The sequence below is a fragment of the Cannabis sativa genome, unplaced genomic scaffold (genome assembly GCF_029168945.1).
Source record: "Cannabis sativa cultivar Pink pepper isolate KNU-18-1 unplaced genomic scaffold, ASM2916894v1 Contig3, whole genome shotgun sequence".
In the NCBI taxonomy this organism is placed as follows: domain Eukaryota; kingdom Viridiplantae; phylum Streptophyta; class Magnoliopsida; order Rosales; family Cannabaceae; genus Cannabis; species Cannabis sativa.
Window position 1 is genome coordinate 2,689,258 of NW_026870039.1, and position 27,243 is coordinate 2,716,500.

Below are 27,243 nucleotides of genomic sequence, written 5' to 3' on the forward strand. Positions count from 1 at the left end.
GCATGTGCCGCAGCGCTTACTCAGAATGTCAGTGTCTACGCTCTGTCATCTCCCTATTACACAAAGGAGACGTGGAAGAATACTTACGATGCAACAATTAATGTTGTGGGCGAGGAGGATGAATGGGTGCTTCCAGAACACATGCAGAACATGAGAATCGGTGTACCAGTGGAGAAGAAACCTGTAGGTCGTCCAAGAAAGAGCAATGCAGGAAGACTACGGACTAACCGATTTCCATCGAACGGTACCAAAGTCAAGGAACCACGCAAATGTTCAAACTGTGGCGCATTGGGACACAACAAAGCTACTTGCAAGGCCAGGGTTTGAGCAGCATTTTCGTTTTTAAATTGCATGCATTATTATTATTATGGTTTATGACATGTTACTTGTATTTTTTTATGTATGACTATGTTTTATGGATATTATTTTCTGTGTACGTGGTTGTTTACTCGCACTATCTCAGATTTTTGATTATAATTGTGCATTTCACGACATTTTGCGATATGTAGCGACACTTTCACGACATGTTTGGAAATTTATTTTATTTTGGACAAGGTCCTGAAAATGCGACTTTCCACGACTACACTAGCGACATGTCGCGATATAGGAAGAACTTTTTTCAATTATGGAAAAATTTAAAAACTGCGACTTTCCACGATTACACTAGCGACATGGTGCGATGTAGGAAGAACTTTTATCAATTCTGGAAAAAATTAAAAAATAGCGACGTTTCACGATTAAGTTAGCGACATATAGCGACATTAATGTAACTTTTATTTATTCAGTGAAAAGTCGATATTTAGCGACGTTTAACGATTACATTTGCGACTCAAAAGCGACATGTAGGAAGAACTTTTATCAATTCTGGAAAAAATTAAAAAATAGCGACGTTTCACGATTAGTTAGCGACATATAGCGACATTAATGTAACTTTTATTTATTCAGTGAAAAGTCGATATTTAGCGACGTTTAACGATTACATTTGCGACTCAAAGCGAAGTGTAGCCTTGCAATATTTGCATAGAGATCCAGGCTTCACCTGTTTACCATTTAAATAACCTAACTTGCAGCGACGGCAGCCTTCGGGGAACCCTGGTGGTGGAGCCGGCCATACACCTGTTTTGTTAAATTTTTTTTCAAGTTTTAGAAACCTCCACTCGTTCATAAGCCGTTCATTTTCAAAACGTTTCATGTCGTCAAGCACTTTTTGCATTTGAGGCGTAATTTCCCCACAATCAGGCTCCTGCTTGATCTCTTCAGGAGTAAGAATCGGATATTTGCCCTTGTTCCTTCTAGTAGACATTGCTAAGAGAATTATCTTAAGAGGAAAAAAATTAAGAAAATATGTGTAACTTATGAGATAGACAATTGGCTTTTATAGAGAAAACTAGTAGTTGGGAAGGTGGGATAATAAATGTAAAAATTGAATTACACAATTGTACACATGTTTGTCATGCAAAAAGCAATCTGGGAAATTTTCGCGACATGTCGCGACACGTAGCGACATGTTAGCGACATAATCAAGTAGTTGGTTAGGCGGGATAATAAAGTTCACATTAATTACCATTTAATGTGGAAACGTCTTTTGTACCGACGTTTCGCGACATTCTTGCGACATGTTAACGACATCAACTGAAGAGTCAAAACATGATTGTACTATCGACATTTTAACGACATGTTCGCGGTGCTTTAGCGATATGAAACCAAACACTCTAAAACTTAAAATTTTCGACATTTAACGACATGTTAACGATTTTGTAGCGACATGTAAGTAAAAGTTTTTAAATTGAACACTTTTCCATATATAAAAACTGTACAGTACTAAAAACAACTATCGTCTATAATACAAAAAATTTACAACCCTTTTAAATTATATTTTACCAAGTTAAGTTCTGATAAAACAAGTCTACACACCACCGATCTCTGAACATTCTCATGCTATCGTCTGTAATGTTGTCCAAGGACCGATTCAGCATGAGGTGTTCGATGTACTCAAGTGCATACACCCCGCAATCACCACTGAAAAATTAACAACAAACACATTTAGAGACTGAACTGCATATAAAGAGTAATGGCAAATGAAATAATAATATACTATATTAACAAATACCTTGTTTTACTTTGGGGAACCACCTCACTTGGCATGCGTCTAGCATGCATTGCTTTGAGTTGGCTACTGTCCCCTAAGTCCACATTCAGAATGTTGTTGTTGACTTGATCATAATAGCCAGTAGACCTCAGCAGATGTGGAAACAACTCAGTCCAAGGTAGCATGATGGCATCAAACTGTGCTTCGGTGGTGCATGATAAATCATTATCGTACACCCGAATCTGCCACATATCAATATCTACCTCAACAGCAACCCAATGTTGTTGATGATCGAAGTACAGGACGAAGTATATGAAGTTCAAATCCTTCCAACATGGCATGTAACGGCTCTCCATACCCAGATAGTACTGGTTCACCGCATCTGGCCATTCGAACGTACTTCTGTCACCAGTGTGGCAGCTCCAAATGCCTATGAGGAATTGTGGAAGTGTTGTGTCCAGAATCACACCTGGCTGAGGGTACAACTCTGGAAAATGATGGCGTCTCCTCCTCATCAAGTGTGATATGGCATCTATGTGCTGCATAAAAAAAAGAGAAGATTAAGTAATGTCGTAAATAAAGTCGCGAAATGTCGCGAAGATTGTCGTTAAATAAATTTGTCTGATGTCGCGACAATGTCGTGACAATGTCGCGACATGTCGTTAAACAGAACGTGGAAAAAACGCGACCATGTCGCGAGAATGTCGTGACAATGTCGCGACATGTCGACAAATAACACAGAAAGAAAAAAACTTCTGTGTCAGCAACAATGTCGCGAAAATGTCGCTATATTGTCGCTAACACATCGACAATACAGTAAAATGTTGCAAAAAAAATGAAAAATACTAATTAATGATTAAATACTTACCCCATCGTGAAGCCACTCTGACCTAAGAAACAGAACTGTGAAGAACTTCACATCGCCAACACCGGTGTGCACATTCCTAGGTCGAGCATTGGGAATGTCTCCAATCAACCACCTCTTGAACGTACGAAGCAATCTACGGTCTGCTGGTCTCTCCGGGTCTACGTTCTCTGGAAGAACTCGCCTCTTTTTCTTTTCCGCAGTGTAGTCGTTCAAGTACGTTGGCGGCTTCCTCTTCCTCACAAATGGCACATTTTCTGGGGGTGCAGGTAGAAGTAGGACTTCGTCCTGTGATTGTGTATCCCCAATGGCCGTGATGATTGCGTCCAATGGAGTTGACGGTGCCTCGTTATCATCTGCTTCCCAATCTTCTGGGAAGACATCTTCGTTATCACTCGCCTGTTGTTCCTCATTTTGCGGTGCAGGTGTGGGCTCTGCAGGTGTGGGCGCTCCTTTTACCATAGCCATCAACTCGTCCATCTTAGCCAGTAGAGTCTCCTTCAGATCTTTCTGACTCTCTGTGAAGGACCGCCTCATACTGAGATGGCTATTTACTAACCCCGTCTGTGCCAACATGACGGCTTCTTGCTGGGACTCAAGCTTCTCTAGCCGGGCCTCAATGCTATCCAACCTCTTTACAAGGTCAGTATCCACAGTTGTACTGGTTGGAGCAGAAGGACCTGCTGAAGTAGATGGCTCGTGTACTTCAGGTGCCGGTGGTGGTGGAACTAAATTTGCCTTTGTCACGGCCTCGTTGATGGTCTTCGCTTGAGTTTCAAACACAGACTCTTGTGTACCATCAACGTCCACCGTCTGTTCTACGTCCATCTCAAAGCAAAGAGGGGCTCTACCCTCATTAATACTCTTGAAGTATGCCTCTTCACTGGGCCGGGGAAACAAGCACTTCTTCACCACCAACTGAAACAAAAAAGAAAACACAGAATAATTAAAAACTGTTAAAAGAAGTCAAAAATTATGATAATTGAAAAAAGAAGCACAATGTCGCTACATGTCGATAACATGTCGCGACATATGTCGCGATAAGCGATACAGCCACTTCTTTTGCGACATCGCATAATGTCGCTAACATATCGCTAACAATGTCGCGAATGTTCATTTTCAATAAATTTAAATAAAATACAGAACAGTAAAGAAACATACCCGACTGTTGAATAACAGTGCAATGTCGGTTGCCTTGACATCTTGTTTCCGCTGGCCCTCCGGTGTTTTCCAGCTCAACATTCTGGGGAACTTGGTCCCGTTGCAGTGGGCATACTTCTTCCCCAACTTCTCAATTGCTTCGTATGCCCAGTACTGAAAGGCAGGTACATAGCCACTAACTGTGTACTTTGCCTCCTGAGCAATCTTCTTCCCCTTCTTCTTGTCAACATTATCCTTGTAATGTTGCATATTCTTTCCTAATGTCTCCATCAGCTTACGAAAAGCGCGCTCGCCCCACGGATACTTAAAGAAGAAGTCGAGATCGTTAACAAACTTCAACATCTCAGGCCAAACTTGGACATTGCCCTCCTTTGATACTAATACACCTTCAATGAAAGCGATCAGTCCAAGCTTGTAGGCATCATCTTTATCTTCGCACCTCTCAAGTTGGATCATAAGGGAGTCCAACTGAACAGAACTCTTCCCTTCAAAATAAGTCCGAACTAGATGGTCGTTGGACTTGGCGTGTATTTCCTCGTCTGTAGGGGCACTACCCATAGGTAAGCCAGTAATGAGTCCAAACTCTATCCGTCCGAATCTCATGTCATTTCTCCCTACATGAAACCAAACCTCATCCTCCTTTTCTGTGTCCACTTTCATTTTTCGTAAGAGGAGGCTGTGGACCAACGCGCCGGAGAAAGTTAACTCTCCAGCTTCCCAAAAGTGTCCGAAAGGACTAGCCTTCACTGTCTCAACCAAATCCATCTCAGTAAACTTGGCCTTGATATATCTGAACCTATCTGTACCCCGATAGGTAAGACGTCCCGTGAAATGAGAGGTAATTGGAAGTTTAAGTTCAGGAGCCATCTGCAAAATTGTCAAAAAATTTGTTAGAAGTATGTCGCGAAACATGTCGCTGTATGTCGCTATACATCGCTAAACATAATCCTGATCAAATCGCCAAATACGTCGCTAATATATCGCTAATGAATCGCTAAACACAAAAAAGAGGCTGCAAAACTAGTCCTATGTATAACTGTTATATATCGCTAATATATCGCAAAACATGTCGCCAAACACACATACAAGTCGATAAAAATCATGAAACCTAAGTACTAAATTCAATATCGCTAATTATGTCGCTAGTATGTCGACAACACGTCGTGAAAAGACGTTTAACAGAAAATCCCTAACTTTTTCTAGACGATGTCGCGTTATGTCGTGAACATAGTCGCCCTACGTCGCAAATTTTGCACAAAAACCAGAAAATATACCAAAACAATGAAATTCAAACGAAATCAAACAAATTGAACCTAAACTAACTACATTACTTTAAAATGAAGCACAAACAGAAGAAAAAGTAATGAAACAACAAAAAAGTTTAGAAAAATACCTTTTTTTAAGGTTTTGGATCTGGGTTTCGTTTGGGGGTGTCGCGAATGGGGGTTTCTCGATCTCGTCTGGGGTTTCACGATTTCTTCTTCGAAGAGTTCGCGATGTCGTCTGAGATGGGTTTCGCGATTTCCTCTGGATGCTGGGGTCGGGTGGTGAGGGGGTGGTCCGTGAGTGGGGTGAGGGCTGTCTGGTTTGCGTGAGGGGTGGGTGTCGTGGGTGGTCCGGTGAGTGAGGGGTGGTCCGGTGACTGGGGTATGGGTTGTCTGGTTTGCGTGAGAACGAGAGAGAGAGAGAGAGAGAGAGAGAGAGAGAGAGAGAGAGAGAGAGAGAGAGAGAGAGAGAGAGAAAACTGAGAGTTAGAGGGAGAGTGAAAGTTTGAAATGGGGAGGGTAAAGTTGGGATTATAATTAATTGGAGAGTATTTTTTTAATTTTTTTTTACATAGTATATTAAAACAATATATGCTATATTTAAGCATATATTGTCAAATTTCCCAACTGAAATTCAGCAGACCTACAAAATATTTTTCCCTCTATAAAATCATTATTATTCTACCTTTAAGTTTTGGGATACAACGAGTCATGCACATATAATGAGAAAATTTTCAAATTATGAGTATGCTCACTTTCAATGGAGAAAGCAAAAGTTTTCATGGAAGGGCTACTTGGTTAACCATTTAGATAGCACTATTAAACTCAATGTAATCAAAAGTAGAGTATTTGACCACTAAATCATCTTAATTATCGTGTCAATTGCATTTAATTTTTTAAATTAAAATTTTATCAGTAGAATTCTTTAAACTAGTGAACTGTTATTAAATTTAAGGTATTAGCTATTTTTCACATTTAATTGCCAATATAAACTGTTTATGTGTACACTCTTGTATATGTGACACCTTTATATTGGTATACATAACATTATTATTTAAAAATTATAGAAAATATTTCAAATATATAATAATTTTTTATTTTATTTTTAAATATTTTATTTAATTTTAAAATAGATTTTGAAATAATAATATTAGGTATACTAAGGGTACATATAAATAGTCCATGCCGACAGTTAATTAGGTAACACTTTAAATTTGCTAACAATTCAGTAATTTGAAAGGTTTTATCGCTAAAATTTGAACTTGAGAATTTAAGTGCAAGTAAAATATTAATAGAGAGGATTTAGCCGACAAAAAACATTGCAAATTGCAAAAGGAGTGTGATTTTTACAACCCTTTGCCTCTGTTATATTTGAAAGATGTATGAAAAATAAATAAAAGCTCTGCTTTTCTTATTGAGTTGTTATTTCACTCATTTTAACTTGAAACCATGTCCCTAATAAACATCCTTTGTTACCTCGGGATGAAAGAATTTAGTCATTCACTAATCACATACACTTACCAATTAAAAATACATGCTTTTGATTAAAATAAGCCCTTTATAAATCCGATGAGTTGTCCCCTAAAAAAATTAATTTATTTGTATCATTAGAAAAGGAATAATAATTATAATATAGAAAAAAGGAAAGAAAAGCTGAAAATTTGAAGCTTTTTATGCTTAACGTCAAATTAGAAGTTATTTGCATGAAGTTACTACAAAATTCAGATACTTTGTGGAGAAAAAAGAAAAAGTAAAAAATAAAAAATATAAAGAGGGAGTAGACAGCAAAAGTGCTCAACGGCTTTACTTATCAGTATTAAAGAGAAGTGTTTTGTTTAGTTTATTCGACCGTTGAAATTTCTAAAGTATCCTTTAATTAACTTCTTTGACTTTCGTCTCTTACTCTCTAAGTGGGCCCCACCTGCTTTATCTTTTCACTAAACTACACACCGTTTTAGTTGAATCTCATCCCTTAGATCTTCTCAAATACACGGCCCAGATCACTTGACCGTTGTGATTCAATCCTTTCTCTTCTCTTTACAGTTTACAAACACCCAAGAGCTCAAAAATTCAAATACTCGACCGTTGCCGAATATGCTACCTTAATTCTTCTACTTCTTTCGTTTTCTATCTATGGATTCCAAATCTAAACCCCATTATCGTTCTCTCTACTCAATCTAGTGATCACTATATTTTCTTGAGTAAGCTCATTGTATAGAGATATATTTCTAAGAAAGTTTCTATTTTTGGGTGGGAATTAGTAATTTTTTTTTGTTTTGAAAATGGCGAAAACAGTTACATCTCCGTCTTCTTCTCCGGTGACGATCACGGTATCTTCGGGAGGAAAAGGAGGAGGGAGTAGAAACATGGGTCTAACGAGCCCCGTGTCCCGAGCTTCGATATCGAACAACCCAAATTCTCCTCTGAGTGGCAGAGCAAACCGGCGGTCCTCCACTGGCGGTGTAAAATATAGCTCGATGACGAAAGATGATACGACGACGGAAGAGATTAATTCCGAATACGTTAGCTACACAGTTCATATCCCTCCAACACCAGATCACCAGCCCATGTCAGCTTCTCAGACTAGTTTGACCGAAGAGGGACGCAAGTCAACGATGCTTCCGGAGAGGAGTTACATCTCGGGCACCATCTTCACCGGAGGATTCAATTCGGTGACTCGTGGGCATGTAATTGAGTCTATCTCAATGGAGTGTCCACCGCCTGGGAAAATTGGGTTGGTTTGTGGAATGAAAGGTTGTGATGAGACAGCCATTAAAGGTAAAAGTGCTCCATGTGAGTGTGGATTTAAGATTTGCAGAGACTGTTATTTGGATTGTTTTGGGACTGGAAGAGCGCGTTGTCCTGGTTGTAAAGAGCCTTATAAAGATGCGAGTGATGACGATGACAATAGTGGTGATGGAGATGAGACTTGCTCAGAAGCAGAGGATCAAACTATGCCACTGCCTTCCATGGCTGATGTTAAGCTTGACAAAAGGCTTTCGCTTGTGAAATCGTTTAAGGCTCAGAACCATCCCCCGGATTTCGATCACACCCGGTGGCTTTTCGAGACCAAAGGAACTTACGGGTATGGAAATGCTGTGTGGCCAAAAGATGGTTATGGCACTGGTTCAGGGACTAATGGCTTCGAACATCCTCCAGATTTTGGTGAGAGGACTAGGAGACCATTGACTAGGAAAGTTGGAATTTCTGCAGCTATTCTGAGTCCTTATAGGTAACAACATTTGTCTTCAAACTTGCTTGCTTTTAATCTAATGGTCTTGCTAGTAATTTCAAGCATTATGTGTAAATATGAACACTTGCTTGTTATTTTTGCAGATTACTAATTGTTATACGTCTTGTGGCGCTTGGATTTTTCCTGACATGGAGAATTAGACATCCCAATCATGATGCAATGTGGTTATGGGGATTGTCAACGACTTGTGAACTCTGGTTTGCATTTTCATGGCTTCTTGATCAGCTGCCTAAGCTCTGTCCAGTAAACAGAGTAACTGACCTCTCTGTACTAAAAGAGCGGTTTGAGTCACCAAACCTGCGAAATCCGAAAGGAAGATCAGACCTTCCGGGCATTGATGTTTTCGTTTCCACTGCAGACCCAGAGAAAGAACCTCCTCTTGTCACTGCAAACACCATTCTTTCAATCCTGGCCGTTGATTATCCGGTGGAAAAGCTTGCCTGCTACTTATCTGATGATGGTGGTGCTTTACTCACATTTGAAGCCCTTGCCGAGACAGCTAGCTTTGCTAGAATCTGGGTTCCCTTTTGCCGCAAGCATAAAATTGAGCCAAGGAATCCAGAGGCCTATTTTGGGCAGAAGCGTGATTTTCTTAAGAACAAAGTACGCCTTGATTTTGTTAGGGAAAGGAGAAGAGTGAAGAGAGAGTATGATGAGTTTAAAGTGAGGATCAACTCATTACCGGAGTCCATAAGGAGAAGATCTGATGCGTACAATGCCCATGAAGAGCTACGTGCAAAGAAGAAACAGATGGAAATGGGAGGCAATCCTTCTGACCCCCTGAAGATTGTAAAGGGTACTTGGATGTCTGATGGGTCTCATTGGCCTGGAACATGGGCTTCAGCTGAGGAGGAACACTCGAGAGGTGACCATGCTGGTATAATCCAGGTAATTCTGCACTCCCTAATTATGTTTACATGAATGTCTAATAAGTGATTGGACAAATTGCGACTCAGGTCAGCCTAAAGCAGTTATGTGTCGATAAAGTTTAATGCAATTTTATTTCTTTTTCAACTGGAGAGATGGGAATGGGAATGTCAAACTTAAATTATGTTTCCAAGTGGGTCTCACTTTTTAAACTAAAATTGTGGTAATGTTTAATCCACTCTAATACTTGGGTTTGACATTCTCTCCAATTCAAACTCACATTACAAGCACCCATTAGGGGGGTTTGGTTAGAATGAATGAAAACATAGCTAGAATAGGAATGACAATAAAACTAAACAAAGGAATGGAATAAAAATTGTTTCATTTTCATTCTATTCTACTTCATTACTCAAACCAAAAGCCACCTAAGAGAGCTAGTTTCAGGGTTTCTTGGGAAACTAGAGGATACCAAGTGTTTCTCTCTGTTGTCTTGCTGTAACGTCTTGCTATTGCTTGTTGGATTGACTAGGAAGAAATGATCTTCTTCTTGCTATTATGTTCGTTATTTTATTTTGTTATTAGATTTAGAGCTTGTTGGATTAACTAGGAAGATGATCTTCTTCTTGCTATTACTTTTGATTGTTTAGTTTGTTCTGAGATTTAGAGCTTGTTTGTTATTCCTTGCGCAATCTCAGCATTAGAACTGACAACTTTGGAATCTTGTTTCAGGCCATGTTAGCTCCACCCAATTCAGAACCTGTTTATGGAGCAGAAGCAGATAATGAGAACTTGATTGACACAACAGAAGTAGATATCAGATTACCAATGCTGGTTTATGTGTCTAGAGAGAAGAGGCCGGGTTATGATCATAATAAGAAAGCTGGTGCCATGAATGCTCTTGTCCGAACCAGTGCAATCATGTCTAATGGTCCATTCATCCTCAACCTCGACTGTGATCACTATATTTACAACTCTTTGGCCCTAAGGGAAGGAATGTGTTTCATGCTTGATAGGGGAGGTGATAGAATCTGTTATGTTCAGTTCCCACAAAGATTTGAGGGAATTGATCCGAACGATCGGTATGCAAATCACAACACAGTGTTCTTTGATGTTAGTATGCGAGCACTAGATGGTTTACAAGGCCCGGTATATGTTGGAACTGGCTGCATTTTCAGAAGAACTGCTCTTTACGGGTTTAGTCCTCCTCGGGCCACAGAACACCATGGATGGTTTGGAAGGAAGAAAATCAAGATGCTTTTAAGAAAACCAAAGATAACAAAGAAGAATGAAGATGAAGTGGCTTTACCAATCCATCCCAGTGATGAAGATGAGGATGGTGATATCGAATCCTTGTTGTTTCCCAAAAGGTTTGGGAACTCTACTACTCTTGTTGCTTCAATCCCAGTTGCTGAATACCAAGGGAGATTGCTTCAAGATGTTCAAGGCAAAGGTAACCAAGGAAGACCAGCCGGTGCTCTTTCTGTTCCGCGTGAGCCATTAGATGCTGCAACTGTTGCTGAGGCAATAAGTGTTATCTCATGCTTTTACGAGGATAAAACCGAGTGGGGCAAAAGGGTTGGCTGGATTTATGGCTCTGTGACAGAAGATGTTGTTACTGGTTACCGTATGCACAACAGAGGGTGGAGATCAGTGTACTGTGTCACTAAAAGAGATGCCTTTAGGGGGACAGCTCCAATCAATCTGACTGATAGGCTACACCAAGTGTTGAGATGGGCAACTGGTTCTGTTGAGATTTTCTTCTCAAGAAACAACGCTTTGTTTGCCAGTCCCAGAATGAAATTCTTGCAAAGAGTGGCCTATTTCAACGTGGGGATGTACCCTTTTACGTCTATATTCCTCATAGTCTATTGCTTCTTACCAGCGGTTTCTCTCTTCACAGGGGAGTTCATAGTTAAATCTCTCGACATAACTTTCCTAGTGTTCTTGCTTGCTATCACCATCACCTTGTGCCTGCTAGCACTCTTGGAGATCAAATGGTCTAAAATCACACTCCACCACTGGTGGCGAAACGAACAGTTTTGGCTCATAGGTGGAACAAGTGCACATCCTTCTGCAGTGTTGCAAGGACTACTGAAAGTCATTGCAGGAGTTGATATCTCATTCACATTGACATCAAAGTCAGGCGCAACGGAGGATGGAGATGATGAATTCGCAGACCTATATGCAGTCAAATGGAGCTTTCTAATGATTCCTCCACTCATAATTATAATGGTGAATATGATTGCAATAGCAGTAGGAATGGCAAGGACTATGTACAGTCCATTCCCGCAATGGAGCAAACTTATTGGAGGAGTGTTCTTCAGTTTCTGGGTTCTGTGTCATCTCTATCCTTTTGCAAAAGGGTTGATGGGAAGAAGAGGAAAAGTTCCAACCATTGTGTTTGTTTGGTCTGGATTACTCTCCATTATCATCTCTTTGCTTTGGGTTTACATAAGCCCTCCTTCTGGAAGACAAGACCACATGAGGTTCCAATTCCCATGATTGATTGATGACCACCACATGAGGTGGTTCCTTCTTTGATTGATTGTTGACCACGATTATGTTATGTATTAGCTAATACTGATCATATTTTGCTCTTTCCGTTAAGTCAAATGAAGTTTTTCTCTCAACTTCATTGTTCTATGTAAGCAGTTAGTGATTAGTTAGATGGTTTTTGTTTCATGTTATTATTGTTGTCATTGTACTTAGCTTGAGATGCTGTTATTCACCTATTCTTTTGGTATATAACGATATATTCCTATTGAAAGAATTATTTTTATTACTCTCAATTTAGTTTCAATAGAAATATGAGGAAGGGAATACCATAATAAATCATACTGCATTTTAAAAATGGTCGATCAGGTCCCATAAAAAGAAAGAAAGGATACTGCCTAAAACACATTGACAAACCAGAAATCAGTAGAATTAAATGAAGGGGTGTTATATTTACACCCCACAAAATTATAATTACATCCCAAAAATATCATTACATATTTAACTTGTGTAAAATTACCAAATGATATTTTTAATAAAAATTGTTTTTATTTTTAATAAGTGCACCCCCCACCACTAAAACAATAATTGAATGTTAAAATCTTCCAAAAAAAAAAAAAAAAAAAAAAAGCTATTCAAATTAGAAAAGTTCTAACCCTAAAATTATTCATCAATGGAAGAGAGAGTTTAGAAATGGAGCAATCATCTAATACAAAAGTAAGATTATTATATATATCCTTCAAAAAGTATTTTATTGAGTTACTGTTTGTTCTTATTTCTTGTAATGGAGGAATTGAATTGAAGAGCAATTTACATTGTGCCTAAATCATGAATTGGATTAGTTCATACCTCTTGATTCATTTGTTTTTCTTTTTTTTTGGAAAAGATACTTATTAGGTATTTATTATTTGAGATAACATGTATACATAAATCAACTTCTTTATTTTAATCCCTTTCAACGAAAAACAAAAGAAAAATCTGCAAAAAAACTTCTTTAGTTTAATCCCTCCTTAGTAGAATTTAACTATACAATGAAATAAAATTTAGCATTTAATGAAAGTGTGTGTATACTCCATATGCGAGAGAGAAATTCATTTCATTTCTTGTGCCATAGTAATTTCTTCCACATGTGAACAGTTGTCTCTTCTCAAAAAACCTTCCTCGAGATTTCATCTTCAAGGCTCAACACAATGGTGTTTCTTGCCTTTTTTTAGTATGTCATCCTTCTTAGCTTTCTCCAATGTATCTGACATACCAACTTCTCCTTTCAAAGTTTCATCCAGTCAAATGTTTCTAAGATGAGCTTTCATCTTTTCCCTAAGTCGTTTTTGCCATTGTAGTTCTCAATCTCCATCTTTGTCCATCTTTGTTGTTGATATCTTTCTTGATCACTTACAATCTGAATCTTGAAGTTCTTGAAGTTGTGATTCAGAACTGTGATCAAACACCTTCTCTACTCTGCCAAGTCTTCATGATTTATTGATTGTTCCTGGCTGATCTCTCGATTGAAACCTTGCTTTGATACCATTTGTTGGGCTTAGCCAACAACCTCAACTAGCATAAATAACAAATGACAAACTAAAAATCAACAGAATTGAATGCAAGAATGAAAATGACAGAATTTAAAATACACACACAAAGTTATAAAGGTTCGAACTTCCTCACAATTGTGAAGAGCCTAATTCCCTTTGAACTCCCTTAAGAATTCTCTTTCACTATGCCAATGGCAATATGATACAAACTGTTGACAATTACAGACTTTTATAGACTAAAATTTGTGTTAAAACTTCCATTGGATGAGTCTTTTCCCTAAAGTTGGACTTCCTTGGAAGCACCTTGAAGAATGATCCTCTTCTTCTCTTAGCTTTTTGGTTCTTCTAAGCTACCGGATTTCCCTCCCTCACTAAGTGATCTACTCTCACTATACATTATTAGTCTGTCTGTCTATCTAACTCTGTTTTTTCTCTTTCTTAAATGATAAAAGACTAAGACTATATATAGATTACCACATGTAAGCCTATACAAAAATGATAAACAAACTAACTTAACTAACTTTGTCCAAAGTCCTTGCTGATGTGTTCTTATCTTATTTGTCTTTATTTGCCATATCATTAATGAAATGGTTTTATTTAGGACTGATTTCCAACAGTAATAATAATGGTTTATGCTTTTAGTTTTGACCAAATTTTTACCTTCCCCAAACATGTCCTCGTGACAGTAGTATGCTTCGAGGTTTTCATCTACTACTGTCCTCCTGCCAAACTATTTTGGAATAAAATGTTAATAGACATAGAAAAAGAGGACTATACCAGATAACTTAGTAAAATTGATTGTGAAGAAAAAAATTCAATAGATAAATTGATTGCCACAAAAGCCATCTCTCAGAAGAGAAAACATCTCTAGCAATAAATCCTTGGTAAGTTACATTTAAGCACTCTCACGATCGAATAATGCTGATGAAGCATTTACAAATTGTAGATTCATCAGCACAAGTTGTAAATCTTCATTACTTTGATTGAGATACAAGGGAGCTAGTCAATTGAGTTTTAGTGATATTTACAAACAATTGGGGACCCGAATGGATGTTGATTGGCCTAGACAAAGTATTTGGCACTATTATACCCCTAATTAAAATTAGGTACATCTCTAAGTAAATCACTTTCTCTTTTTTTCGTTTATTTAAGGAAAGGAAAAGAAAGAAGAAAAAAAGGTTAGAAAATGAATATGACATGTAACAAAAAGCATAGTGTAAAATGTGATCTAATGAGCATGAATAACCTACTCAGCTACTCTTATCTTACTCAGTATATAAAATATGAAGGGCACACATGTAAAGAAATAAACCTAACTCTGCTCCTCGTGCTTCTGAGTTTCGGGTCATAATTTACACCCACCCGTTCAAAACATCAAATAGCTTAAATGGGTAGGTAAACTGGGTACCCGTTTCACTCTTATTCTATAATGAGTAATGATATGTGCAATAAATTAAATACTCTAAAATATTACACGTACTGACATTATTTTTTAAAACAATTAAAAACAGTAGGTTCTAGTTCCCGTTTGCGTAATTACAAATAGTTTTTTAAAAAAATAGTCATGTGCAATGTTTTGGTGTAATATCAATTACACATTGCAGAATAATTGAGCCATACCAAATGATTAGGGAACAAATATATATATAATATAAAATATGGAAAATATATTATAATAACGATTGTGACAACAAAGCTGTGAAAGTCAGATAGCTATTTTTAAAATGATTTCACCATCTACAGTCGAGCAATGAAATTTGTTGGAAGGTCCTAATCAACTTTTTATGATCAAAGTTTTTGCCTTAAAAGCAAAGACTTAACAAAGTGAAATGGAAGCAGCCAGAGGAAGAAAGAACAGAGAGAGAGAGCAGCTAGTAGCAGCCAACAATATCGAAACAAAGAGAAAAAGTCCCATATGCCTGCATATTATAAGTCACTTAATAAGCATCAACCAACAATTATAGAATTACCCAATCATGTACCAAGTTGATTGGCCATGTTTTTTTTTTTTAAATTTCTGTTTCATATGATGACTCTCCAAAACAACTATCCACGTGTGAGGGAATCGGTCCCCTAGCCGAGTGAGACTAGAAGAGAAGAAGACCCTGTTTTTTTTCTCCTTTGGATATTTCCAAACGAAATTGTGTGATATTTGGGTGGCTTATTTCATTTTCTATCATGGCCCCTGAAAACTCCACTTTTGTTTAGGTGAATAAATTTATTAAATGGGTTTATAATTATATTTATATTTATATAATTAGCCTTAGCCGACTCTGCTTTCGTATGGACCAGCATGACTTAAAAGATAAAACCCAAAGGGAAAAAAACATGTAAGAAGGAGAAAGGGAATATGGGATTGCCAACCAAAAGGGCAGAAAGGGACAAGTAGGATTTTAAATTATGTGAGAAGGTAGCTCACAAGGCCTATGCCGCTGCCACCGATGCTAAACACACACCATATGCCGACGTGTTTTTATCTCATTAACTTTTGCCAATGTATCACTAAAACAAACTCTTTTAGATTCTTCCAATGCTGCTCACTATTCTAGCTATAAAGCTCAACAGCTGGCAATATGAGACTAATATTGAGAAAGAAAGAAGGGGGGGAGAGAGAGCCTTATCTCAACCTAATCAATCTCCACTTGGTTCTGTTTTTCTTGGATTATTTTTCCATTGACCCAATAAGACAAATTCATTGATACAAATAATAGCAGAGTTAAGAAAAAGTATTAAATCTCATACGTGCACTCCACCTTGTGTAGTAGTAGGTTCTGTTGTCTTCTTTCTAATTTTTGCTTTCACCACCATCATTGAATAAATCTCTGTTTCTGGGTTTTCTTATGTATAGTCAGTAGACTTCTTAAGCTTTTACCAACAACGGCAAAATCACTGGCCTACCACCTACATACACAAACAAATCTATATTCTCCAAACAAAACTCATAAAGAAGCCATTTTTAAGGGTTGTTTTATTTTTAATAAAAGGAAAGAAACTAAAAAGATTATCTTTTTACAAGTTGCTGTAACTAAGTGGTGGGAAGGGATAATTAAAGAAAGAAGTAAAGAAAAAGAGAGTAAAGTTTGGACATTTCGATGGTCTCCATTTCGGGGCCACCTTTGTGCCCACATGTAGTGTGTCTCAATACTCCACCATTGAAAGATAAGGATACCTTTTCTTTTTATTTTCTCTGAACTCATTTTACTTTAGCACATTGGTTACTTACTGGTTGGACCTTAAAATCAACTAGCACTACTGCAAATGCCAGTTCTAAACAAACAGAGTATGATTACTAATAACATTATATACAATAACAAATTGAGTATCTTTTCTTTTATTTGCAGAAGAAAGACTAAAAAAGAACAAGATTAGAATAGAATACAAATAAACCCAACTAAATAATAACAAAGAGGTAAAAAAAATGTAATTGTTATATAAAAAATGAGTAGCTCAGAGTAAGAAGAAGAAGACACAAAATAATGGAGAAAAATGGCAAATTTAGAAGTAAAAAAGAAGAAAAGTGACAAAAACAGTACTGGTGGGAATTTACCGTCGATGAATCCTAACCCCTTTGTATTTGATTCACTGTGAGTGTCCGTACAAATCGTATGGTGTCCAGAGAGCGTCGAGTGGGCATGGCCGTTTTGAATCTAACCGCAGCCATGGTTTGCCGCTTCCGGACCAATGCAGGAGGCTAACCGGACCAGGGTGGAGGTCACGGCAGCTGCCTTTGACGTAGTCGCCGCCCAGCCCATGTTGGTTCCAGCGGTGCTCGATGGGTGCCACGTGTCCGGCAAAGACCAGAAGGAACGGTGGCAACGACCCCAGCTCGTAGATACGGTCGCTCTTCTGGATCTCCATCCACCTCTCGATCCGTTTCGTGTACCCGGCCCGCCTCCACTTAACCAGATCCATCACCATCACGCCGGTGTTGAAGTAGCAAGGCTTCCGCCCCGAGAAAGCCGACGAGAAGTGACCGTTCGACCAGAAACTCGCCGTGAAATACTTGGTGAAGTTTGCGTGGCAGTATTCCGGAGCTCCGATTGTTCTCGACCCGAGACTCGTTCTCCATAGCTTCCAAATGTCATCCACCACAACCAGATCCGAGTCCAGATAAATCACGCGCCGAACGCAGGTCTCGAGTAGGTCCGCTAAGTAGTTCCGGGCGTAATTTAACGGCTGTTCCAACGCTTGCCTTACCGACGTCGAGATCAGATCACGTACAATTGCCGGATCAAAGTAATAGACCTTGAAGTTGAGTTGAGGGAACGTGGATCGTACTAGCGCTTCGAGGTTGCTCTCGGAAACCAAGAAGTGGAAGAACACACTCTCCGGACACAGCGAGTGCTGAAGAATCGAATGAACGGCGGCGATCGAGCCACGGAGGTATTCAACGTCGAGAGTAATAGCGACATGGACCAAATTGGGATCACAGACACTTATTGGAGAACGGATTGAGGGGTCTGCGGAGCTGCATTTATCGGCATTGCGAAAAGTCGGTGCCTTACGAAATGAGAATGGATTTAGGGAATCATCGGGGCGAAGACGTAAGAGATGAGAATCGTGGTGTGAGGATCGGATTGCTTCTGCCGGTGGAAACGATTGAAGCGAAGGCGATAGAACAATCAACACCATTGCAGCTGACACAAAACCAGAAAGCCTCTTAACCCAAAGCATTTTAACCTCGTGAAACCCTCTCCTCCTATTCTTCTTCTTGTTCTTCGGCTTGAAATCGAATCGATCTGGTAATAAACTCGCCGACACTGAGGGTTGAACAAGGAACGCTAGGGTTCCTCTAAGTTCCGCCAGAATTATAGAAAAACAAATCCCAAATAGGAAAGCCTTGTTTCCGAATCAGAATCTGAATCAATCTTTGTTTCTTCCCTTATCAAAGGCACCAAGTTACCGTGGGAATGAAGCGAACTCGGCGAAGAAGAAGAAAAATAAAAATAGTAATAGTGATGATAACAATACCAATACTAATTCTAATTCTAAATCATTCCCAGAATCTCATTCCCGAACCCAAGGCGGCGCAGAATCAGACGCGCCGCCGCGCGCACACTCAACCACCACCACCACTCTCTCCTTCTCCTCTCTCTAGTTCGCTCTAACCTCTACTTTTGTTCTCTGTAATAAGAAAGAGGTGTAAAAGCCCTGACAAACACAAGGGTGTGTACATAGAGAGAGAGTGTGTGTGGGTGTAGAGAGAGAGAGTCTTCTCTTTCTTTTTTTTTTTTTTCCTTTTTTTCTTTTCCAGCTTTGCTTAGCATTACCACCATAGAAATCCACGGCCTAAATCATAATTTGTGAAGTTTTATTTTATTTTACATTATTTTCTTTACGTTAGCAAAAAAAAAAGATATATATATATATTTTATTGCACATGGGAAAATATATTTCAATTTGCACATGATAATTTAATAAATTTGTTCATGTTACTTGTACTTGTACAATATAACATTATTGGGTTTTTGGCTATTTGAAAGAATTTTTTAGTTAGAATTTTTTTTATTCTTTATGTTGTAGTTATTTAAGATATTTTACAAAATTTGAAGGGATTTGAAAAAATTTAATATGCCAAAAATAGGATTCAAATAGTTTATTGCACGCGACTCTTTTATTTTTTAACGCGTGTGTTTGAACCCTATTTTTTGCATATTAAGTTTTTTTGAATTTCTCAAATTTTTTAGGATGTCTTAAATAACTACAACATAGACCACCGTAAAAAAAATAGACTAAAAAATTCTCTCAGATGACGATACAGATAAAGAGTGCATTAGTGGACCCCTTTTAGGGGTGCATTGTAAAAATTTTCACCATTAGTATTATGCTCTTGAACTTGTGTAACACTAGTGGAAAATAGCTTTTATTTTATTGGGTGTTTACATGAAAAGTTGACCCCGATGATATGCACAATATTTTTGACACGTGGCAAGAAGGAAACAACCCTGGGCCTATCCACTAAGACTAATGGTGGTCAACTTGGGCATTGGAAATTGTGTTAGTGCCCTGGTTAACACTAGTGGGTGGAAGATGTTTCTAGCTGCCATCCTTCGACAAAGTTCAAGAGAACAAGTCTCAGTGACCCTAGAACAACGAGCCATGAAGTTGAGGATGTCACATGAACGTCCCTAGGCTCAACTTGGGTCGAGCATCAGTGCTGGGTGCCCAAGTTGACATCTCGTGCGTCGTCTCGCATTAGTTTTGGTTCCCATCAACTTCTTATGGGCAATCTGCTTAGCCATTGTCCCAAGATACATGAGAGACATGCTCGAGCCAAGTTTCAGACTTAGGAGATGAGTTTACATGAAATGGAACCCAGGCACTCAAAAGCCCCAATGGGCACCCAAGTTGACACATAGCCGATCTAGGCGCACCGTGGCTAGGGTTTAGGTTTTTGGGGACATACTTGGACCCTTATTTCCTCAAATCCATCAAGGAACACTAGAAGGACATGATATTTCATCAAGAACATCTTGAAGAGGCCCATACACAACTATGGGCACCCAGGTTGACATTTCAATCTGGGCACCGATTTTGTTTACCAAGTTCTACCCGTGAAAATTTGACAAAACTGAAATCTGTGAAGCACCTTTCACTAAAAAGAAGATTGAGCATCAATGAAACCAATTTTTTAGTTGTTATTATAGTGAGAATTTCTCACTTAGAAACTCGAGACCAGACTCCTATAAAAATGACACGTGGACTCACTCTTCTCGATGAGGGTTGAGATGTCAGTGAAAGAGACCTCTTGAGTGCAAACCTCACCTGAACCAGACTCAGCGGGATGATGTGACCTTGACAGTGTCTAGTCGCATTTGAATAACTTGTATAGGGCAGGACCGAAGACATCCCTTCAGTCTCCTGATGGCCAATCTGCAAGTTAAAGACGCGAAACGATCCTCTTGGGAAAGGTTGCAAGCTCCCAGTACTTTCAAGTCCTGAAAGCTTGAGGGTAAATATTATCCTTGTTCCCAAATAGGTTCTACATGAAAGTAGCAAGAGGGTGCCACATCAAGTCGTATGGGAATATCCCGGATTCCCTTTTCTTTTGAGATAAGATCAGGGAAGGTATCAAAGTTTCTGAGAAAGCGCATACGTTGTGTAGGAGGAATCGATCCTTGAAGTTGTAACCTAATGCTTCCGATATTCAGAGGCCTACGCGAAGCCCTGGTCTTTAGGGAGCTCCTAGGAGTCGGTTGTTCCAGAAGGTCCCAAGTTGCACTTCATAGAAGCCCCTTGTGACCTAACACGGAGATGCACTCGACAGTTACACCTCGTCTGACATCAAGTCATACCTTATCCCCTACGTCAGATTATAGTTGTGCGCGTACGTGGCTCTGTAGTGCTTATTGTCAAACAACTTGTTTGGGATATTGCTTTTAAAGGAGAAACCTTTGAGCGACACGTGTTCATGTCCTCACGTGATAGCCTGCATCAATTAAGCACACACGATGGAAGATCTAACTACCAAACCAACGGTTAGATGGTAGTATTTCACAACCCCATTTGCGTGCTGAGTAAGGAACCCTAGTGGGGTAAGAGGGTATGCCCTCACCCACCTATGGGCCTATAAATACCTCCATTTTTTATGTACAAGGAGAGAACAATTTTTACTTACAAAAACTCTGCTGAAATTCCTAGAGAGCTTTCTTCTTAGAGAGAAACAAAAGGAATACAGAGATTGTCATTGTAAATACTTGTAATACTCAAACATTTGCCAAAGAAGGTTAATACTACTGACTCGTGGACTAAGAATTATTAATGTCTGAACCACGTAAAAAATATGTCTATCTATTATTTAATATTTTATATTTCCTTAAGCTCTTATTAATCTGTTTTTGAAAATTTTGATCCACAAATAGAATTAAATGAAAATATTAGACGGATTTTTGCTTTAGAAGAGTAAATAGGCTCTTAATATATTGTAGAATATCTATTCTATATAAAGTGTGCCTATATAACAAAATTTTTGGTTTATGAGAAATTCATGGGTGACTTTTTATTTATATTAAAAATAAAATAGTTTATGAGAAATTAATAGGTCACTTTTTATTTATAACCCTATTTGATTATTTATGCCTCTTTTATAAACCCTATTTGATTAAAGTTAAGATTATAAGATTCATTCAAATTATAATATACGAACAATAATTTGAATTAATCTTATAATCTTAACTTTTTAATTCAATTAATAATTATTTGTCACATAATTATTAAGTCTTTTCCCTTTAATTTTTCTTTTGTTGATGATGCTAGCTAATTTATTCATATTTTGATTTCTACAATATTTGTGTTCAGACCATTAAAGTAGTGTTCTACTATGAGATCTAACGAGTTTCGCCCCTTCGCTAATGGCCTCTAAAAGTTCAAATTCCAGTATTGTATAAATCTTCAATTTGTTCTATTTCTTACATTAACTGAAATTTTACTACTTTTTTTTTAATTTACAACTTTATTGTTTATATCTTATTAGGGACATTCATATGGAAATTTGGATTTCTTTGAAATCTACAATTAATGAGCATTACTTTTTGATCATAGAGTGTTTTCCATGGCTGAAAATTTCAATAATCTCTATCATTTGATATCAAATAAAATAAAATTATCATGATGTATATATTCTGGTTATTTAATGAGAAATTAGTGTGTTGAAATTGTCAAGCTGATATTTAGAATTGTTTATAATTGAATTGTTTCTTTGTCAAAATTAATATTAAGTATATTTATATGTTTATATGTTTATCTATTTTCTCTTAGATCAATCATGCTCGTATAGCAAAAAAATCATACTCATATATATAGACATGTTATTTTTTATTTTGTAATTTAGATCTTATTAGTCATTATTTAGTTCACTTAAACATTTTCCGATTATGGTAACTGAAGTTTTGTTTCTTTTAAGTACTCTATTACAAAGATCTATTACATGTATTATTTATTTTTCAGAGGTGGATTTCTTTATTGGGAAACATATAGTGTGACAAATTATTGTTCATATATTGAATAATTATTTTTTATTAATGAGATTCATATATATAACTGTGTATATTGAATTCTTTATTCAAATAATTATTTTTGATTTTTACGTGATTATTTATTGTTCATACATCTAGAACCCTATTTAATTAAAGTTAAGATTATAAGATTAATTAATTTGAGATTTCTTCCTGTACACATAATAATAATTTCAATTTTTAATTGTATCACTTTCAAATAACATAGAAAAAAAACTATCATAAAAGTGCCTCGCACGTAGCTTTTTGATAGTGTATATATATATTTATATATACTAGCAAAAAGCTACGTGCAAGGCACGTATACTAAATTTTATGCTAGTTTTTTTTTCTATGTTAGTTGAAAGTAATAAAATTAAAAATTAAAGAAAAGATATTATTAGTTATTAGGGGAGATTATTATTATGTGTATCAAATATTATAGTTTATAATGTTGTCAATTAAAAGTGAATACCGAATGTAATATATTAATGTTTAAGAAAACTTGATGATTTAAATATGTTCTTAAGTTAATCCAAAAATAAATTAAAAATTGATGTTCCAATACTTAAAGAAACATTACTTAAATGGGTGTAAGATAAAAAGAAAATTAAAAATCAGTCTCTAAATTATTGATAATTGAAGATAACATTTGTCTAAAAATTGTAGATAAGAAAACTAATGATAGTCATTGGTGGATTTCAATCTTCATTTGCTTCGATGGAGACAATAGTATAATTTTTATATTTTGCACTTTTCATTTTAGCCGGGTCCGCATATATCTGGATTGTCTATTTTTTCGTTGATAAATTAAATATGGTAGTGTCGACAAAGCGGCTTGAAACCTTCGTAAACCATGATGTATTTTCATTTAAAATGATAAGACATGGTGTGCGTAGCTTATTTAATTAAAAAAATCAACTTATGAAAGGCATGTAAAACTATTTTATTTTTTTTAAAATTACACATTTGCAGTATATTTCATTAGTTGGGCAGCAGTATACGAAAATATTTTTTCCACAATATCTGCGAACATAACAGCAGATAGGCTCTTTGTATTGTCATCAAGTTCAACATATGCTATAGTACTGTAAAATGCATTATAAGATTGTTAGTATCTTCTTCTTCTTCTTCTTTTTTTTTTTATTTTTTTATTTTAACTTAATTTCAATAACATCATATGTTTTTTGTAATATACCGTGGTGTAGCAAATCCTTCCTGGCCGCATGTTGGCTTGTCACATATAATTTTTTCATTGCGATTGTATAAATCTATTTTTTTATGACATGCGTCACATGACATGTAATAAAAACTCTGGACAATATCAGTTATTTTTATTGCCGCTTCAATCCAAAAATATTTTTTCTACATCCAAATCAAATGGTATTAATAATAGTAAAATGTTGAAACAAAAGTTTTATAAAGTAAATATTGCAGTAGTCTTTACCTCATTCAGTTGCAGATTTTTCGTCAACTCTGAAATTTGGATGTTAGTCACTATTTCGCTAATATATTTAATTGTGCTTCTAATTTATGAGCACGTGATCAAAAACAGTGCTGTAATTTACTCTCTGATTTATTTATTTTTTTTTTTTTGCATCTAATGCCTCAGGTTTAATTATGATAAGTTTTGGTGGGTTTTAGTAAATGTTTTTCTTTTTCTAGTTTGCATAGCTAGAGCATGGAGAAATTAATAAGATTGGCATTTCTTTTTGTCGCAGCATGTACAAAGCAGCATAATTATAATAATGCTTTAAGTTGCTTTTCTTTTTATTTAACAGAAGACGAAATTATAAATTTTATGGCTTCTTAATTATATTGTATGTGCTAAAATATAACTTTTTCTTTTAATGAGTGTTTTTATAGGAAAATTGTAATTCTAGAAGAGAAGAAGAGAAGAAAAAGAGAAAAATCGATGTACAACAGCAAAAACTCAATCGTATTTTTTTAAAATTTAATGGGTTTTATTTTATTTATTTTATTATATATAAATAAAAAGTGACTCATGAATTTCTCATAAATTATTTTATTTTTAATAATAAATCATTTTATTTTTAATATAAATAAAAAGTCACCCAATTTCTCCTAAGTTATATAGGCACACTTTATATAGAACTAGTATATTGTTACGTGCGATGCATGTATGCTATGTTTTATATTAGGGGTTTTTTCAATAATATACTTAAAATTGATTTTATTTGCAAAAATACTTTCAACAAATTTATTTGCACAAATACCGATGTGCCACGTCAGCATTAATACCGAAATTCAAAATTATTACCAAAAATGAAAAAAACTTGAAAATTCTCGCTTTCAGAAATTTCAGCGTTTTTCAAGTTTTAAAAAAGTAACTTTTTAGTTGCTTTTGATGTAAATAATTTATCAATTAGTTACTTTTTATTCAAAAAATGTTTCAAGATAATTTTTTCTCATACACATTTAGTTACTTATTTTTATCAAATAACTTGAAAACTATAATTTTATTTTTTAATTTTTAAGCTATATTATATGTTATTTTATTTTTTAGGATACCTTTAGGTTACTTATTTTTTTCTAGCAATTTTAAAGTATATTTTGAGTTGTGGGAAACAATACATATATTTTTTTTTATATAAAAAATGATGAACAAGATAAAAGTAACAAATCCCTTTCTTTTATAGATTATTAACAAAGAAGTAACTAAAATATTATATTTAAATAAAATAAGTATACCATTTAATTTTATAGGTTACTACAATAAATATTATAATATTTCATATTTAAAATTTTTTTAGTATCTAAATAAATTTACTTTAAATAAGTAACACCAACATACTCTACGCAAAGAAGAAGTCATGTTTAAAAATTTGGTTTCTTATAAGATATTTTAGAAATTAGTTGATATTTAAAAATTTAATTTTCTAGTAAAGAAACTAAAATATTACTTCTGATTTTAATTATTTTTTCTGACAACGATAATGAAATATATGCTTCCCATATGTTAAAATGATCTCCTAAAATATAAATTGTGGTGATATAAAACTTGAGCTCAAATAATTACTGGTGTAATCAAAAAAAAAATTAAACTTTTTTTTAAAAATGGAAAAGAGAAAGATTTATTTTTTAATATTGAAAAAATTATGAATATAGTGTAAGAAAATTATGAGTATACTATATAAATGTGGTGTATATATTGTTTTAAATCTACTACTTTCTCTTCGGTGGAGGCTATTGTTTCAATGGAATGAAATGACCAATAAAAAGATTTTGAATGCTTACAGGAGAGAGAGCACGTTTTAGAAAAAGAAAAAAAAAGTTAATATTAAATAGTTAATAAAAGATTTTACGGAAGAGAAAGCAAATAAAACTTATTCTAACTTAAATGTATACCGCATATTAATGTAAAGAAAATCATATTGGTATATACATAAATTAATTACGTAATCATATATTCATAAATAAAATACAATTAGCGTGTGTTGGTGTAATTAATCCTTTATATTAAGTACTAGGAGACTAAGCCGCGCTTCGCGCGGGTTCGACCCCATTTTTAATACAATTTATAGCAACAATATAAGTTCATTATGATTATTATAACTATCAATTATTATTATTATTATTATTATTATTATTATTATTATTATTATTATTATTATAGAAACAATAATTGACACAAATTTTCATAATTAGAAATAAATTGAAAAGAAAGGGATTTAATCCCCTAAAGAGAGCACATATATACACATTCTAAATGTTAATAATAATATAATATTATTACATTCGCAACTAAAAATATACTATCAACTATTTTCTAAAAAAAAAAATCACAACATCAATAAATCTCATTTATGAACTTAAATAAATTTTAATGTTTAATATAAAATTATATATATCAATATAAATTATAAAACACAATTAACTATTTGATTCAATATGTACAATATTAATATTATTACATGCTAACTTTAAATTTCTTTGAGCATTCTCAACATTTGCAAATAGAGAAACAAATAATTTTAAGATGGACCTTTAGTTTCATTAAAAATGTTTCATAATTTATGAACAAAATTATTGTTGATAAGTTTTATAAAACATAAATGTTTGTATCCTTTGTATTATAAATTATAATTTAATTAGTTGATTGATTACATTAAATTGAAATAATATGAAAAAGTAGAAAAAAAAAACTATAACCTAAAAAAAATAGAAAAATAGATGTAGCTATTTAAAAAAAATTAGATATAGAGAATGTCACACCACTTTTTAATATTTTACAGTTATATGAATATAATATAAATAGATATAAATTATATGATTTAAATTACTAAAAATAAAAGCCACTCTAAATCTTTTCAAACAAAAAGAAAGTCACTATAAATTTATGATAATTATTAAATGTGTAATTAATAAAAAGTAATAATTATAATATTATTATTATCATATAATCAATATATATATATTAATGAAAGCATTAGAGGTATTATGTGTCAATTGTTGAGGCATAGTTTTTATTTTATAAAAAAAAATAAAAAATAATAATGATGTTAACTACATATCAATATATAATATATATTCCATATGCATAAAGTAAGAAAAATAATAAGAGCATTCTAATTGAGTTTATGATGAGAGATATTTTTAAAGTGAATCACCTCTGATCAAGTCAAATACGTATGAAGTAAAAAAAAACTAAAATAAAAACCTATTAATAATATTATTAACATGCTTAAAAAAAGGAGATATATA

General features: G+C 35.2%; 3 protein-coding genes and 1 long non-coding RNA gene across 6 annotated transcripts; 1 reads left to right on the forward strand and 3 right to left on the reverse strand.

Moving 5' to 3' along the window:
* Positions 1–1,801: 1,801 nt before the first annotated feature.
* Positions 1,802–6,028, reverse strand: LOC115704422 (uncharacterized). 2 transcript variants are annotated; one of them, XM_061107767.1, is made up of 5 exons: positions 5,509–6,028; positions 4,116–4,982; positions 2,958–3,872; positions 2,111–2,628; positions 1,802–2,019 (listed from the first exon to the last, which is right to left on the reverse strand). In XM_061107767.1, exons 2-5 carry the CDS (start codon positions 4,980–4,982, stop codon positions 1,878–1,880), a joined length of 2,442 nt encoding a protein of 813 aa, XP_060963750.1. In that variant the 5' UTR covers positions 5,509–6,028; the 3' UTR covers positions 1,802–1,877. The 2 variants fall into 2 exon arrangements, with proteins under 2 accessions (XP_060963750.1, XP_060963749.1); XM_061107766.1 differs by having other exon boundaries at positions 4,116–6,028.
* Positions 6,029–7,408: 1,380 nt separating this feature from the next.
* Positions 7,409–12,267, forward strand: LOC133033151 (cellulose synthase-like protein D5). Its single transcript, XM_061107765.1, has 3 exons — positions 7,409–8,612; positions 8,717–9,521; positions 10,230–12,267. Exons 1-3 carry the CDS (start codon positions 7,663–7,665, stop codon positions 12,000–12,002), a joined length of 3,528 nt encoding a protein of 1,175 aa, XP_060963748.1. The 5' UTR covers positions 7,409–7,662; the 3' UTR covers positions 12,003–12,267.
* Positions 12,268–12,916: 649 nt separating this feature from the next.
* LOC115703997 (uncharacterized) lies at positions 12,917–14,177 on the reverse strand. 2 transcript variants are annotated; one of them, XR_004009271.2, is made up of 2 exons: positions 13,659–14,177; positions 12,917–13,547 (listed from the first exon to the last, which is right to left on the reverse strand). It is a non-coding gene; the product is annotated as an uncharacterized LOC115703997 (long non-coding RNA). The 2 variants fall into 2 exon arrangements; XR_009685563.1 differs by having other exon boundaries at positions 12,917–13,571.
* Positions 14,178–16,828: 2,651 nt separating this feature from the next.
* LOC133033280 (probable galacturonosyltransferase-like 7) lies at positions 16,829–18,882 on the reverse strand. The gene has a single exon (XM_061107986.1). It carries the CDS (start codon positions 18,197–18,199, stop codon positions 17,105–17,107), a length of 1,095 nt encoding a protein of 364 aa, XP_060963969.1. The 5' UTR covers positions 18,200–18,882; the 3' UTR covers positions 16,829–17,104.
* Positions 18,883–27,243: the final 8,361 nt, after the last annotated feature.